Source organism: Lichenostomus cassidix, chromosome 1Ab, assembly GCF_008360975.1.
Source record: "Lichenostomus cassidix isolate B80296 chromosome 1Ab, HeHo_3.0, whole genome shotgun sequence".
Lineage (NCBI taxonomy): Eukaryota > Metazoa > Chordata > Aves > Passeriformes > Meliphagidae > Lichenostomus > Lichenostomus cassidix.
Window position 1 is genome coordinate 5411561 of NC_139481.1, and position 17209 is coordinate 5428769.

Genomic DNA, 17209 nt, shown 5'->3' on the forward strand with positions numbered 1-17209 from the left:
TTACTAGATGATGATAGTGGCAAATTAGAAATTACTTCTGAGTTCCAACTTCATTTTAACATTTAGGATATCTGCCTGCTGCACATTTAATATGATTTCCAATTACAACAATATGTGAGATATCTCAATCTTTGAGGTCCCTCACAACAGGCCCATGGGACAGCAAAATGCAATTTCTGTGCAAATGCAAACAGAGCAATAGACTGTTTCTCCCAGGGAAGTATGTGATTGATATATGTATATATATAAAACATCTATATGTATGTTTTATAAATATAGGTGTGTGTATATATCTATAAAGTCAATCCAGTTGTGTTTAAATCCAGAACGTGTCTCTGATGCATGAACCACAATCCTTGATCCTATATCCTGAAATGTCAAATGATACCCTCAAAAAATATATTAAAACTCATTATATTCTAGATATATTACTAAAATATTCCTCTGGGGTATGACTTGTTTGAATAGAAGTACGAGAAAAAAATTAGGTATTTTTCACTTACATATTGCCCACAGTTCTATAGATTTATGAAGAAAACAAACCTGGAGTGCTGCATTGCACAACTTCATAACACTGCAGTTAGCTTTTCCCTTGTATTTACAGACTGGCTTACTTTAAAATCTATTCAAGCACTGGAAAATCATAAATATGCAGCTCCACCGATCTGGAGGTCAGGTTTCTGTGACTGTAATACATAGCTTCTTTTGGCAAAGCTCTCCAGTTTAGGGTCAAACTCTTCTTGCTTTCCTCACGTTTGATTTAGGATGGAAATACACACGTGAGTGAAAGAGAAGGTTTTGTCACAGTATTGGATGGCTGCACAGTGCTGACTGCTCCAAAGATGAGTAAAAATACACACTAAGGTTGTAACGTAAGAGGAGCAGAATATGCAATGTTTGGTAGGAATATTTCTAAGAGGTGTTTCAGCACCTTCGTGGTTTCATAGGAAATCTAACTGAAATATTGCTGATATATGGCTATTTGCCTCTCCTTACCAGAACTTCTGAAGGCTCATAGTTGAAGCCTCATTTTCACACCTATATTAATATCATTAATATCACACATTTTAAATAAAACAAGTCAAAGGATATAAAAGCTAGTATCAGTCTTAACACCTTCAATTTCTGATCATAAATGCAATGAAGAATCACCCCTTCAATTTAAATCCAGAGGAGAGCATGGCTGAGAACCTCAAAAGTGGCATCACTGATGCTCTATAACCCTCTTGTGATAAGACACAGTAGAGCTGCCACTGGCATTGTCACTGAATTTTGAAGATTCTCTTTCCTGCAGCCAACCAAAGAAAACCCCCTGCCCCACAAAATAAACCTGGAACATATAGCAGTGCTGTGTTCAGGGCGTGACTGAACATTTGAGCAGCTGAAGTGGCACCACTTCGTCACTTTTTATTTTGGCATTGTTGCCAAAAGAGATGTACATCATATCATAACTCCAGGAAGGAGTTTCTGTGGAGGTGGAAATTGGATGTGGAAAAGCAAAGACAAAGTGAACCTTGCCTATCACCCACCCTTCTCCCCCAGATATTAACCAAACACAAAGATTTTGAGAAGGAAATGTTCTTAGATGTTCAGTGTTTGTCTAGATCCATAAATGTCTTGAGGTAACAGAGAGCAAAATTGTGGGGTTTAGCTATCACCTATCCAAAGTTCCTATATATAAAATCTTCTCTCTTTAATTTCATTATCATATAATGCCCTAAGAATTAATACCACAAATAGTTCCATTATCATATAATCCCCTAAGAATTAACACCAAAAATAGCGACGGCAGAATGAACAAATTGGAGAGAAGCTTGGGATATCTCATCCCTTCTGTCTCGGGGCTGAAATGAGTCATATTGCCATGTCTCCTAGGGCAAAGAACACTTTCATAGCTGAGAGGTCAGGCAAGAGCCTTGAAATTTGAGTTCAGCAGTCTTGGGGTCTGTCCAGACACAGGTGGTTGAAGGTCCCAGAATGTGTTATTCCAAGTAACACAGTCCTGTGTCTATGCCCTGTGGCTTTTAACCAGGATTGTGACTTGTTTATCCTCTATTTTGTTGTCCCACCCTCTATTCAGGGCTGCTCAGAGAAGTTGCATAATCAAACAGAAGAGTTGGTTTGGCTCCAGCTGCTCCTGGTGCCTGTTGACCAGTGTGGCTTTGGTTTAGTTGTGGGGACAACACTTGGGACACAGTGAGAGAGAAACCCAAAATAGCTCAGAGGCTTTTGAAGAGCTGAACGTTTTATTTTACTAGCTAGTTACCACTGCAAAGAAAAATTTTAGTACCCAAGATAAGATTAGCTTTATCTTTCTGCTAGGAAATTTGTAGCATGCTCCTTTGACTTAAATTGATAGACTCTAAATTTTCTAATAAGCTTTGCTTCTTTGAAAACCAACTGCCTAAAACCAGCAACATGTGAAAGCAAACCAACCCTCCTTATTTTCCCTGTAGGTATAGTCAGAATCCTATCTCCAAACAACCTTAAAGAAAGTTTCCAATGCTACTTTTCTATTCTTGTTAGTTCAGCATAGCCAACAGTAAAGGCCTTGTTGACATTAAGCAAATGTGCAGTGATGCAGCAAAATCAATTTAGTCACACTGATGCAAATCCCTCACACAGATGTAATGCCTGTGTGCAAAGTAGGGCATTTCTGAATATACCCAATATTTAAAATGAAGGGAAAGAGAGAGATCCTATTCCTCCCAGCTGATTCCTTAATGTGATTCAAATAGATGCCCCTGAAGTTGAAAGAAAGGGACTTTCTGGTCAAAAATAAGGAGTACTGTTGATCGGGAAGGAATATTATGAGCTTTAAATTGCAAGTTGCAGTAGCTTAACAGATGGAATAATATTTATTAAAATACCCTTTAGATTTAAACTGAGGACACTTGACCTTAAAATCACTAGGAAAAGAAATATGTGATTGCATAACTCCATTATATGGTTACTTTTCAGAAGTGAAAATTAATGTGTTTTTTGGTCCTGGGCTGTTTTTAGTAATTTAATGTGATCTGCTGTCAACAAGAGGGAAAACAAACCTCTGATGCTCAATAAGAACAAAATGTACCTTACTGTGGGTATTCAGTTAAAGTTCTATGGGCAAAAATGGCACAGCCTGCAAAGGTGTTATTGAAAAACAGGTGGGGGCAGCAAGGGAGGAGACAGTAGGAATACCAGTAATGAGGTAATGACCATCTTCCTTTGTGGTCTGCAGAGGTTTGGGAATTTTTTCTTCTTCTTCTTCTTTTTTTCTTTTTATTTATTTTTAAATTTTTAAAATAAAAATGGCTTAGAAAACAGTGAAATTGAAGTAAAGGTTTTAGTAATTTGGTAAGTGTCTTTTAGATGTTTTTGGAGGAAAAAATTTCCAAAGACTTCATGAGGCAGTATATAATTTATTTAACATCGTAATTAATGAAATATCAAAATCCAAACAAAATACATGTATTGAAAACATAGTTTTATATCAAATCCAGACCATGTTGCAATACTTTTCTCTTAAAAGTATTTTAAATTTGGGGAAACTCTTTCCCATCTGAACGGAAGCACATTCTGAAACCTGGGAACCTTTTTGTTAAGTGAATCTTTGACTCTCCTTGCAGCTAAAGACTCACACTAGGGAAATGAAAAGCTATCCTGCAGGGCTTCTTTTCCATCTACTACCTGACTCTTTAAACAACATTTTTCCTCCTCCATCCTCCCTGAGAAAGCAGTCTAGGACATCCCTTTTCAGGAATGAAGTCAGGACAAAATCTCATCCTGGTGGGTTACAGTCTCCCAGCAGAGCCAGGTGACTTGAGGAAACACTGTTTTGTTCAATCATTCACAGGAGCTGGCAGTGCTTCATTTTTTTGTTCCAGTGACAATCCTAAGAAAAAACGGAGCAGGAAACCCTCATGAGATAAGGAATCACAGAATATGCTGAGCTGGGAGTGACCCACAAGGATCATGGATACAGGGCAAGGAAGTGCTTAGCCAGGTAGGGAGCTAAGCAATCAATTATTACTGAATTTCAAACCCACAGGCAATACAACTATACCCCCTGCTTGGTAATTACTGAGATTCATCAACAGAAGCTGTGGCCCCCACTGGGCAATTCCCAAGTTCCTTGAAATGAGTCTAATACCCAATGAGGTTACTTGTGCTGCTGCAGAGAGATATTTCTGGCCTTTTACGTGTCGGAAAAGAAACTGGATGTGACAGATTTGGAGCTGCCCTGTGATAATTTAGGAATATGGTCTGCTGGCCTGATTATTTGGTTGAATATCTGGGTTTAACTCATCAGAGGTTAGCTTGTAGTTGCATTCTTAAATTATCAGGGCTGATCTGTACTTGTTAGCCTGGGATGCTGTCACGGTCCACTCATAAACAGACACGTGATGCTTTGTACCAGCTACGATTTCAGAGTGCAAAAAGAAAAGAAAACACAAAATGCAACAAGTCAAGGGAGTTAAATTTCAATCCAAGGGGGAACTTTATTAATTTAGTCCGTAAAGCAGCCTGCGATAGAGAGAGAAAGAGAGAAAATTGGGAGACTATGGGGAGGAAAGGGAAGGAAAGTGGCTATAGCTACCACCACGGGTCCACAGACGTCCGGCGTCTCTGGGGTCCCGGTCAGTAGGTGTTCCTTTGCCTTTGCAAAGATCCGTGGGATCTCTCCGTGGGGAAGATTTTCGGAGTTCAGCCACTCCAAAGTTGTCTTTTATGCTAGTCCATACACCTGGTCCCTCCTTGCGACCCGCCTTTGCTCCCCCTTAATTCTTGTGGAGATTTGCCAAACTCCACTTGGCAGGGCCAAGGGAGGAGTGTCCGAGGCATGGTCGGCAGGTTTTTCACAACGGGTGTCAGGGCAACGGGTGCAAAGCCTTCATCACATACCCACATTGGCAGGCACAAGGCCTTTGTTTTGTACCAACTCAGGCAGGTACAAAGCATTTGTTCCATACCACCTTAGGCAGGCACAAAGCATTTGCTCCCTACCAGCTTCAGGGAAGTACAAAGCATTCTCTGCCTAAGTCCTGCACCTGTAGTTTCTGATGAGAAATGTTGAGACAGAACTCGATTCTTTCATCGACCCTTACCGATGCCCCACTTCCATTGATGCTGCACAGCCAGGGAGCACAGGGACTTGGAAGGGGAAGAGATTCAGTTTTGAACCATACCATCTCTACATGGGCAAGCCTAGCATCCTGCTCATCCCTAGGAGAGACATCAAATCAAAGCCAGCAAGTAAATTCTAAGTGCAAAGAGCTTTTAGTTACAAGATCTCCATTGAGAAGTTCTTCAGTGCAGCTGGCAGCCTTTTCTTTCTGCAGCTGAAGTTTCTGAATGATAACTTTTTGGGGAGTCTATTACAAGGATGTAGATTACAAATGGCAAAGATCTGGACTGCAGTCACAAAGTGTATATCTGAACAGAAAGCAAAATTCTGCAATTCACCTTAAATGGGATGTTCAGCAGAAGCAGAGGATGGAGTAAAACTCACAAATTGTGAATGAAGTAAAGAGTAGCTTAGTAAGCTCTAAAGCTCTTCTATGAGCGTGGAAGAGAGAAGCAACCTCAGCTTCTGGATGTTTCCTGTAGCTAATCCTCCTAATTCCCAGCTATCAGCTTGTCACCATCATCATTCCTTCTTCACTGGTTTGACTCATTCCAGTGAAACACTAGAGAGCCCAACAGGTCATCTTCTGTGAGAAACTAGACAAAACCATCAGCTGTTTTCAGAACATATTGCCCTGTGGTGGGCTTGTCTACATGACCTTTTCCAACAGCCCCAAGCCAGCTCTGGGGTCCCTGGTGGCCAGGTTTGGGGTTGCTGTGGCCAAAAGCTGTGCACCCAGAGCAGGATAAGGGATGCCACTTCTTTCACTGATCGTTGTCACCTTTTGTCTAAACAATGTGCTTGCATTTAAAGGCTTTTTGCCTCCCTCCCTTTTCTTCATCTACCCTGTAATCACCCTGAGATAACCAATCACGTGGAATGGTTGGTTATCTCAGGGTGATTATTTCTGTTCCTCCATGCCCTTTTTCTTCCTGCCCTGAGTACTCCTAATATGGTGCCACCACTAAGAGGACGGCTCTCAAATTCAAATTATGCAAGTTCAAGCTTTCATTTTCAATCAGATGCTGTTCAGGTGCCATGCAACTACAGATTTTACAGCACAGTTTGAGCAAGCTTTGCAAACATCCCAAGCAAACAAACTTTGCAGGAAACATAATCCTATTATTTTACTAATCTTTGGGATACTGCCTCATGGGGATCATCATTTGCAACAGAGCATGTGCTTGGCTCCTCCACAGGGTGATCTTTGTACCATTACATAGTATTGCTGTTTTCCTGTGTGGACATCTATTGGAGAAATAGTTTACACTAGTTACAGAATCCACCTAGTTTGATGATCTTATGCCTTGTTCTTACTCCTCACAAATGTATTATTTGCTGGGTTTCCGATCATGTTTGCTCTTGAAACTAATCAACCATTCTTCAGTTATTGCCTGTTCCTCAACAGAACACTTCTAATGGTGTTTCTGATAATTTTCACCTTGCAGAACCTGTACCATCCCCCTTTAATTCCAGAACCCATTTCATCATTCACACTTGCATGCTCTCAGCCTGTTAGCTCCTGTCACAATGGGCTGTTAGCACATCATCATAGGGTGCTGGATAGCCAAACCCTTGTGGGGGAGGAAAGTGGACCACAGGGCTCTGCCCTACTGCTTGGTGACTCTTAACAAAGAGACAGAGGCAGCTGGACCGGGAAACAGAAGGTGCACTTCAGGAGACTCCTTCTGGAGGCATTTTTGCCCTATGTGTTGGCAGGTCAAGCCATGAGAATGTATGTCTTGTCCCCTCCATTCATATTCTTAATCAGAGAATGACATTTCCCTCTTAACAATTCCTCATTGTAAAGCCAAATCCGTTCCTCCACCCTGAAACAACCTGTAGTATTGTTCTCCTGTTAGCATGATAAATTATGCATGTGAGACATGCTGAATCATGACAATGCTCCTGTACACAGTTGTTCCTCATGCTGAAGAAACTTGTACTTTTCCATGAGCAGCTTTCTTATGGTCCTGTTTATTATGGGACTGATGTTAGGGTCTTGACGAAATTGCAAGGAAGTGAGAAGTATACTAGCTGCTCTGGGAATTTAAGCACAGGCATCTGGAATATTCTGAGGAGTTGGATCAGTTTATGGTTGACCAGCGACCAGTGTGAAAGCAATGCTTGGTGTCTGCACACAAAGAATCTTACATAATCTTAGAACAGTTTGGGCTGGGAGACCTTAAATTTTATCTGTTTCCACCCCACCCTGCCATGGGCAGGTCACCTTCCACTAGTCCAGGTTGCTCAACGTCCTGTCCTGGTAGATAATCCAGAGAGCAGAAATTTTCAGTTCCCCTGAAGTTGCTAGATAGAGCTTAAAGACTGACTAGCAAAAAATGATAAAAGAATGTCAAAGTGTGCACACAGTACGATAAACGTAGCTGGAACCAGTAGATAAACAGATAATGAGGAAAACAGTGGCTTTTTGGGCGAAGTTATGCAACAAGAAGCAACAGCACATGCCCAAGAGAAGTTCAAGGAAAGGTCATCTGTCACACTGGGGGCACTTGGTATGACCACCAAAGCTTTACCCCTTTAGACAACCCTCTAGGAACATTAAAGGACTTCCAGCAGGAGGTGGATGCATGTAAATTAATTCTATGAAAAGTGATATTATGTATTAGCCAGGGTGTATGCTGCAATCAACATCTATGATCATGATGGAATAAATAGCTTGTAAATTTCATGACACACATGAGATTAACAGAGCTATCCTGATGTGTCCAGAGCTGTAATAAAGAATGCCTGCTGTTGAATACTCAAAATTGTGTTAGTTTTCTAGCTGATTTCAGTATCAGTCCAACATTGCCTTGAACACTTCTCTAGGCAGCCTGTTCCAGTGTCTAACCAGCACAATTCTTCAGGCCCTTGACTCAATGAAATGCTGTGTCTCAACCAGAACTGTACTTTTCCATTGTACCTTTTTAATTGCACCAATCTCCAATTAACTCCAGTGAGGTAACATGGATGCATGTGGTGGTATTGCTGTGATTTGCCAAGCCAAACAGAGGCCAAAACTTACAGACTCTAACCTGCACATAGGGGCAGGGAAAAGGGTGACTTCTTTTAATGCCTTGTCTGAGGGACTAAGCACATGGCACAGGACTGTGTCCAGATGGCTCTTGAATATCTCCAGTGAGATACTCCACACCATCTATGGGCAATCTGTTCCAGTGCCTGGTTATCTGCACAGTAAAGAAGTTCTTCTTCATTTTCAGGTGGAACATCCTGTTCTTCCTCTCACCCGGACAGAGCCACGTTATGCACCCAACCGAGAGAGAACACCCACTGGGACTGCTGCCCGGCCAGACCGGGGACTGGCTGTGCTCCCGGGGTGGGCGGGGCTCCGGTGCTGGGGCGGGGCTCCCGGGGTGGGCGGGACCCCCGGGGTGGGCGTGTCTCCCTTTGGGGGCGTATCTCCCTTTGGGGGCGTGTCTCCCTTGGGGGCGTGTCTCCTTTGGGGGCGTGTCCCCTTTGGGGGCGTGTCTCCCGGTTCGGTTGGCGCGGGGCGGGCGGGGCCGCGCGGGGCTCACGTCGCGGGGCGGGGCGGGGCGCGGGGCGGTTGGCGGCGCGGCGGGGCAGCGCTGCCGGGCGGCACACAAACACCGCGCGGGGCGGGGGCCGGGCGGCGGCGGCGGCGGCGCGGGCGGGAAGCGGCGGGGCTGCCCCGCCTCCCTTCGGCTCTCCGGCGGCGGCCGGCGCAGGACAATGGAAGAGGCGGCGGCGGCGGTAGCGGCGGCGGCGGGGGGTCCGTGCCCGGCGGATCGAGCGGGGGCAGCGGCGGCGGCGCTGAGCGGGGAGAACGAGGCCGAGAGCCGGCAGGGCCCGGCGGAGCGCGGCGGGGACGCGGCCCCGCTCAACCTGTTGGACACTTGCGGCGTGTGCGGGCAGCCCATCCAGAGCCGGCGGCCCAAGCTGCTGCCCTGCCTGCACTCGGTGTGCCAGCGCTGCCTGCCGCAGCCCGAGCGCTACCTCATGCTGCCCCCCGTGCTGACCCCCGCGGCCGCCGCCGCCCCCAAGGAGCCGCCGGCCGCGCCGCCCTCCTCGCCCGTCTCCTCGCCGGCCTCACCCCTGCACTGCACGCCCGGTAAGTGTCCCTTCTGCCGTACCCCGGGGGTGCCTCCCCTTCGCCCCGTGTCGCGATGGGAGCGGGGAGCTGTCGCGACAGGCTGCCGTGGGCGGTGAGGTGCCCGCCGCCGGGCTGCGGGGCACGGAGCTGCCGGGACGGGCTGCGCTCGCTGCTCGCCAGCGCCGAGCCTGGCGGCGGGGCTGTGCTTCGGCTCGGCTTGTTTTAATCGTTATTTTTTAAATTTCCCACCTCGGAGGGAAGGCAGAGCTGCTGTGCTTTGGCAGGACCTGTCTGTGGCTGGAGAGGAGCGGTGCAGCCGGGCCGCGGTGCGGGGCCGGGCAGCCTTATCGGGGCGGCCGGGCGGCTTTGGCTCCCGGCCCCAAACCTGAACCCGGGCTGATACCGAGACACTAAAACCTAGCGAGAAAACACTTTGTGCGGGTGACGTGTGGCCGGAGGGAGTCCTGCAGGTGTCATCCGCGGAGTGACCGAGCCTGGGCGGGACCGGGGTGACAATGACAGCACTTGTCGGCGCTGGGCAGCCGGATGGCTCTGCTGATGCGTTCGTGCTCCACTGACTCGCTAATTGCCGCGCCGGAGGGAGAATGCCGCGGGAAGTTTTGTGGAGCTCGTGTAGTCACAGAGCAGCCTGTGTCAGTGTGGTTGGAAAGTACATGGCGCTGGGGAAGATGTGGAATAAACTCCTTCACGCTGAAACTACTTTACTAATGTTTTTGATTTTTTTTCCTAGCCATCTTACGGTAGTTCTAGTGGTTCGTTTAGTTTTGTTAAAGTCAACTTCGTCTTAGAAAGACGTGCAAACAAGTATCTTGTAGTGGAAGCTGGTCAAGGTCCTGGAGAAACTTGAATGGAAAAGAGGGAAGTGTGGTGGAAATTGAGCTGCTCTGTAGGTATTAGTGGAAGTTGTGCTTATTGGGACGTGAAGTGAGGGCTTAAGTGAAAAGTAGTAACTCGAGGTTGACAGTTCTTAAGTCCTTTAGGTGGGTTTAGGAAAATTTCCCCATCCTTCCAGGAGTTCTGGCCAAAAGGTTACAGCTTGAATATGCAAAATGTTTGTGGCAATTTGTAAAGGAAGCACCCTCTTGAGAGAGGAATATTTGGGATGACTGGAGAGAGACTTGCTTTGAAATATCTCAGAAACTCTCAAGTGTATTAACAGGATATACTGAGCCTCTTCATCTATGTGCATGTCTGTGTTAGTGTATTCATTCAGTCTTTAATTTTAGCATGTAATGTATGTCACAGTCAGATGGTCTAGTCAAAAGTTACAGAATGGGAAAATCTGTGAGACCCAAAGACCATATATTAAGCTTTGTTTATCCAGGAGATGTTATTGCTCGTATGTCTATGAGTAGAGCTGTGAAGTTCTGCATGGGAGGAACAGAAAAAGCACAAAATCTGGGCTATGATATTTCAAGAGGAGTACTTGAAAATAGGAAAGAGGGCATAGGTACTGCAAGCTCAGAGTTTGCAACATAGTTTGAGAGGTAATATCATCGTTGTCTTTTGAGATTTGAGGTTATGAACAGCACAGGTCCATTCCCAGATGTTCTCTTTAAATATAGCAGAAATAGGGATGTGGAGCTGAATGAGGAATGAGATGCATCATAAGAATTAAAAGATTAGTGCTATTCAAACATCTGCTTGGTAATGAATCATAGCAACAGTAAACTTGTAGCTCTGTTCCCTCCTTTTGATTGTGAGTTGGTTCTGTATGAATGACTTTCACAGTACTCTTCATTCTGCACATTTGCAGACATACTGTGGTTTTGGTGGCAATTTTTTTTACCCTGTTGACTTTTCTCTCAAGCCACTTTCATGCTTCCACACTGCAGTTCATTGTGCAATAGGAAGAACAAAATCACACTCACCCTGAGTGATATATTTTTAATATCTTTTCTTGTCTTGGGTTTGCCCTGGTTAAAAATGACAGGGACTGCATATTAGGTAGCTATGGCCAAACGTGGTGATGTGCATTGTCTGCTTTCTGTTTTCCAACTGGTAGGAAAAAAAGCTGTGAACTTGAAGTTAGGATTGGGAAAAAAACCCACCTGTTATTGTCCAAAATGGATTATATAGAGGTAATTTGTTACAGTCAGAGGAGTTCTTTAATTCTCAGAAGATGGAAGAAAGGACAGAGCAGTGCAAAACTGTCACCTCTTCTGGTAATAAGTTGTGCAAAACGCTTATGAGGAATGACATGAAGAAATAAACTGAAGAGTATAAGCTTAGAAAGCTGGATAACAAATGACTCCTGTGATGAAAATTATGAAATTACTGTGACTAAACTGAAGAAATAAACAGCAAGGAAGCTGCTTGCGCTGGAAGGAACGTCCTAAGTAAGGAACACAATAGAATTGCAAACTATGAAAGTCTCCTGAGAGATAAGCAGACAGGCTGCTTGTGCACGTGTGCTGAGCACTGAGATGTTGCACAAAAAGAAGCCTGAAGAGGGATTGGTAGAATGGAGTCTGTCTTGAACAAAAGAGAAAATGGGATTTGAAAAGTGCTTCACCAAACCAGCCTTGAGATGGAGTGTTGTATCAATACTGAAATTAGTTGAGAAGCAGGTAGCAGAAGAGGTAGAGTTTCAAGTGTAATTTGGAGATGGTTTTTGTCTTCATCAAACTGTTTCCAAGAAGAAACATTTGTTCGCTTTACAAAATAAAGTGTGCCTACAACTTCCAACATATAGATGAGTTTATTTGGGAAAATGTTGCCTCTCTTTCTGTAAAGATTCCAAAAACTAATTAAGGAGCTGTGAAAAAAAAAGAAATGAAGCTTAAAGATCTAGAGTGAATTATGAATTCTAGAGTTGCTCACTTGAATACAAGATTCAGCATGGATAACAGCAGACAAATGGCAAGACATGCAAAGGAGTTTCATGTGATGAATGTTAACCAGAATTTCTCCTGTGAAGGCAAACTAGTGGATATGGATATACTGGATGGATATGGCATGGATATACTCTATACTGCCACATGCACTCTGTTCTGAAGCAGAATAACTTCTATAGTAAAGAAAACCTGGAGTTTCTGATTTCTGTACTGTTTCTGAAGTTTGAGGTGTTGAAGAATCGTCTATGTGTCAGACACTGGTGGTTTTAGCACTGGAGAGCTCACTTCCTGCTTTCTGAACGTACAGTAGCATCTTCTTTGCTGTAGGTGATATTTTTGGTGTTGCATTGCCAAAAAATAGGTTGTCAGACAAAACATTATGACCTGCAAGGAGTGCTGCAAGAGCAGCTCTGTAAATTTGACACTTGTGAATGAGTGACTACAGACACCTCTAGTAAATATTGGGCTGAGTTCATGTTGGTTTTCTTTTTGTTTCTCAAATGGCCATTCTTTACTATCCAGTTGTGTGAGTTACAACTGGTGCATACAAAAAAGAAGGCTGTTATTAGAACTCTGCCATTTGCCCGGATTTTGTGCTGGGATCTGCTTCAGTGAGTAGTTGAGTAGTAACCTCTACTTAAAGGGTAATGTTTGTAGTGTTGAGACCTTCATAGTACTGTTCTGGAATTTTCAAATGTGAAACAGGTACATGAAAGCTGCAAAGTTAGAGATTCTATTCCTTTTCAAAACTTTTTAAGTTGCAAGTATCCTTGTGTGTTCTTTATCATAAGTACATGAAATAAACCTGGAACTGGTGTGGTGAGATACTTGGGAACTGTGTAGCAAATAAGTAAAACCTTACAAAATGAGGAGCTTGTTACCTTTTTACCCTTGTAAAATCCTTGCTCACTCCTGTTACTTCAGCTAACTAGAAAAGCACTCTGGGAATGACTTACCTAAAATAGAGGTAAAAACCAAGTTACATAACCTTAGAAAACAAGTTATATAACCAGCACGTGTTCACATCGTGGTTTATGGTGGTTGGTTGAAATATGTTTGATGTGCTGCACAAGAATGTAACTGATAAAGGGCTAACTGCTTAAAAAGGCCTGGTTTTGCAAAAAAATCAATTCCTCTTTGCTCCTGTCTGGGGAGTTCATGTTGTTTCTCATCATTACAGAACTGCACAGCAAAGTTTTATGCACACATCATCATGAACTCTTACTAGTGTCAATGCCAAAACAGTAGAGGGAAACTTTATTTTTTGGTAACTCATCTGTAGACAAACCTGCTAGCAAACAAATCTGTATGAAGCTGGTAGAAGCATTTAATGTTTGGACAATCCCATTATAAAAACTTTTGAAGTGCCCAGACTAACAATTCAAATATGTTCAATACATGCTGTTAATTAAGGAATAAATACTTCAGAGTTACTAAACAAAGATTTCAGAGATGTTCATGTTTCAGTTAATTCCCGGAAATAATTGTATAGCAACACAATTTGAAGTTCTCTAGTGCATGGAATGAAGACTTTACCCTTGACATCCTCTCCTGTATGTGGATGGCATCTGCTTTTTTATGTCCCACAGTCAATCCTCACACAGATAGCTTCAAATTCTTTCAGATTCTCATCTGATCTTTATATCTGGACTTTCTAATGTCATCACTTCATTTGACCTTGAAAATACAGCTTTTGACATCTTAAATGTTATTTGTCTGTATGTAACATATTGTTTCCTTCATTTAGTTTGATAATGATTTGAATCCTTATTAGTTAGTTTGAAGGATGAAGTAGCTTCATTTGAGGTTTCTTATGGTGAAGTTCAATTTTTCTTCCACATCTTGGTGATCTAAGAAGACTTAAGACTCTTTTTCTAATCTACTGCTACAAATGATTTTTTTTCCATTTCATCTTTGATATTGCCACTTGCCTAAAGTGAATTTTCTCCATATTTGCTAGTACAAAAAGCCCATGTTTTATTTGTGTAGCTATACACTCATACTTTCACAAACATAGTTGCATCTATGCATCCTTTTCACAAGAATCAACTTGTTTCTGCTGTGGTGCATCAAGAATTGAATTCTTTAACCTCCAACATATGTAGATTGGGGAGTGCTAATATTTGGAAATAGTGTGTGTAATAGGAATATGTATAGGAAAGACATGTCTAGTTTTCATTCTGTTTGGATTTGTGCTTAGAGTTGAAAATTCCCAGAGCTTGCCTGTGTGAAATGCATTTAACATTGTTACAGGTGAAATACAATGTTATTGTTTTGATAGCCTGTAATGGACAAATCTCCTGGTTAAAAAGTCACAAAGCTAGTAAAAGCTTAAAATATTAATGAATGCACTGTCTAGAGAAGGTTCTTATTTTCCAGTTATAATACCCTTCTTTTAGAGAAAAGTATTCTGTCAAGATATGTATAATGGGATATGATACTTATTGTACCAGTGTAGCTTGAAGTAGGGATATATTTGCCAAAAATTACTGCATTCCTTTCTACCAGGAATCCCACAAAAATCTGGAGGCATGCCTGTGCAGCCTTCATGAAGGCAGACAACTATATGTTGTGGAAATAAGCTTGAATCATGCTTGCTCTGATGTATGATTAATATAAGTATGTAATAGATGTTTATTATCTCATGTATATATGCAGAATAGTATTTCTAGAGTAGGCTGGATGCATTTATGTTCTTCTTTCATCCATGGAAAGTGGGAGATTGAAAAGCTGGAGCATCAGGAACATCAAATGAGTGCTAAAACAACTGCAGTTGCCAAGCTCATTCCAATTGGAAGCCTTACAGAAATTGAGCTGTACAAGTTATCAAAATAGCTGTATCATTGTGTGATACTTTTTTTCAGACAAAGATCTCTATCCTCAGAGGCCAACTGAGCTCTGTTTCAATACAAAACCAGCTTATAATGTCTCTGGTTAGCAATTAGTACTTTTAGCAGTGGAAAGGAATCCTAGGTCATGAGGTGAAAGGATCATAAGGAGGGCAAATACACACTAATGTATGAAACATTCTCAAGTGTGTGTCTAATTGAGAGTGTATTGAGTTGTTTTAATGCTTATAATAGAGATATCTCTTAAAAATGCCTTGTCTGGAGAGCAAGGGAAAATAGGGATGGGTATGTTCATGAGGAGGGAAGTGGAAGAACGAGTGTGCTCTTTGTGGGATAACTCATTCCTGGGAAAAATGTCCTGAAGAGCTACTCAGTTCTTTAGCAGCGTTTTAGCTGAATTCCATGAGTGTACAAAGTGACCATGTTCCTTCAGCTTTACCCATTTTGTTAAACTTGAGAAAGAAATTTTGTTGAAACTCTTGATTCTGAATGGAATGTTCTTAAACTTGTCTTTGGTGCACAAAAATCTTTATGCCAGTATTGTGTGTGTTTGTTGAGATGCTGTAGGAGGAATTTCCATGTTATTTAGTGGAATTTCCCAGTAACGGTAAACTTGTAAAGCTGGTATTTTGCCTGTTATGTCTAATCTAAAAACAAGTCAGGGGAAAACCAAAAGGAACTTAAAGAGAATTTTAAATATGACTGTATTCCAGGATGAGTAACTGACTAGATTAAAAAATCCATTATTTCTGAAATTGGAAATTTAGGCTTTTAAAAGGTTTTTGCAATAAAATGAAATACTTTAATACAGTAGTTTGACTTTGGATGGATGCCAGATGCCCACCAGAGCTGCTCTATCTCTCCCCTTTGCAACTGGAAAGGGGAGAGAAAATTTATCAAAAGGCTTGTTGGTCAGGATAAGGATAGGAGGAATAATTCAGCAATTATCATAATGAATGTCTGCTCCACGTGGCCTCAATAACATACTGGTCATGCAGGGCTCTTCAGGTGTATATGGCCTCAAGTGTGAGTTGTGGGCCAATGCAGATGATCCAAATCTTCTGTTGACCTTACTATTTTTTACTTTACTTTTTTTACATGCCATAATGGTTTTATGATGCATTCTTTTTTCTTTGGCAAATTTAAAGGTCGCAGAAAAATTCATTTCATAGAAAAACTCCAGTGATGCTTTAAAAATTAACCTCAGCAATTAGGTAGCTGTGGCGTTGTATGCTGTTTAAACTATGTACTTAGAGCTCAAATGTGCTTTGAAGGCATCAGTGCTGTGGTTGAACTGACCAAATTATCTACTTTTTTACCTACTGGCCAGATAGTATGTATAAAACCCTAAATGTTTACCATCAAAGAAAGCATGAAACAGTTGTGTGAAGTAAGTAAAAAAAGGATGCCATTTTTAACAGGAAAAAGTCTTGTAAAATTAGCTATGAAACTGAAGGTTGAGCCAAGGAATGTCCCTAATTACTTGATGCTGTCTCTCCAGTGATTCAAGTAAATGCTTATTTGGAGCTTTTATGTGGGAGAAAATTGCATATTACCTTCCATACATTACTAACATGATAGAGGACTGATGTTAAACAAGCTTTCTAGTTATTTTTGAAGTTTATCAGTGGGCTATGGGAAAAAGGATGACAGTAAGCAAGGCTCAGCTCTTTGAACTGCACTCATGGGTTTTGAGAGCCCTTGTTTGTAATGTGGATTTGGGTCATGGAGACATCCTCATTCCAAAAAAGGAATCTGCAACTCCAGTGCTAAATCCTCTGTAAGTGGGAGTGCATGGACAGGGGAGCTAAAGCATTTGCCTTTTGAATGTAGAAAGATTTCTGCTTCTGATTAATAACTAAGTTGCCACAGGCAACTTTCTATTAAAATGGAGAGTTCCCCTTTCAACTGTAGTCCCTCAAGTGAATACAGTGCAATTTGAATAAAACAAGACTGTAGTGCAAACACCCTTTGAACTCAAATGATTGCCTAATTTGAAAAGTGACTGTATAATTTTCCCAATGAGCTGACACATCTGTCTGGACTGTAGCTCATAAAAAAGAAACAGGACTATTGTTACATACATGTTGACTTGGAAAATCCCCCTGTATTTTCTAGGATGTCTGCTTGAGGTCAGAGGCTTTTAATAAAATATACTTGGGTCAGCTTCATTCATTTCTAGGTATGTGCTTTAGAGTCTAAGCATGGTCAAGGATGTGTGGAGCTGAAGTTTGTTGAACTAATGCTATAATCCAGCCTCACACAAGTTCACATCGCTGCTGCTGAAGCTGCTATGTCAGAGTGCTTGTAACACTGATGC

At 42.3% G+C, this 17209-nt stretch overlaps 1 protein-coding gene across 2 annotated transcripts in view; it reads left to right on the forward strand.

The window, feature by feature from the left end:
- Window positions 1-8748: 8748 nt before the first annotated feature.
- TRIM24 (tripartite motif containing 24) overlaps window positions 8749-17209 on the forward strand; it is a 48847-nt gene continuing 40386 nt past the window's right edge. The window contains exon 1 of one of the 2 annotated variants that reach the window (XM_085049565.1): window positions 8749-9200. In XM_085049565.1, the coding sequence (XP_084905691.1) occupies window positions 8822-9200 (379 nt within the window). In that variant the 5' untranslated portion in view covers window positions 8749-8821. The remainder of the gene's footprint in view (window positions 9201-17209) is intronic. The other variant, XM_085049564.1, reaches the window with a different exon arrangement.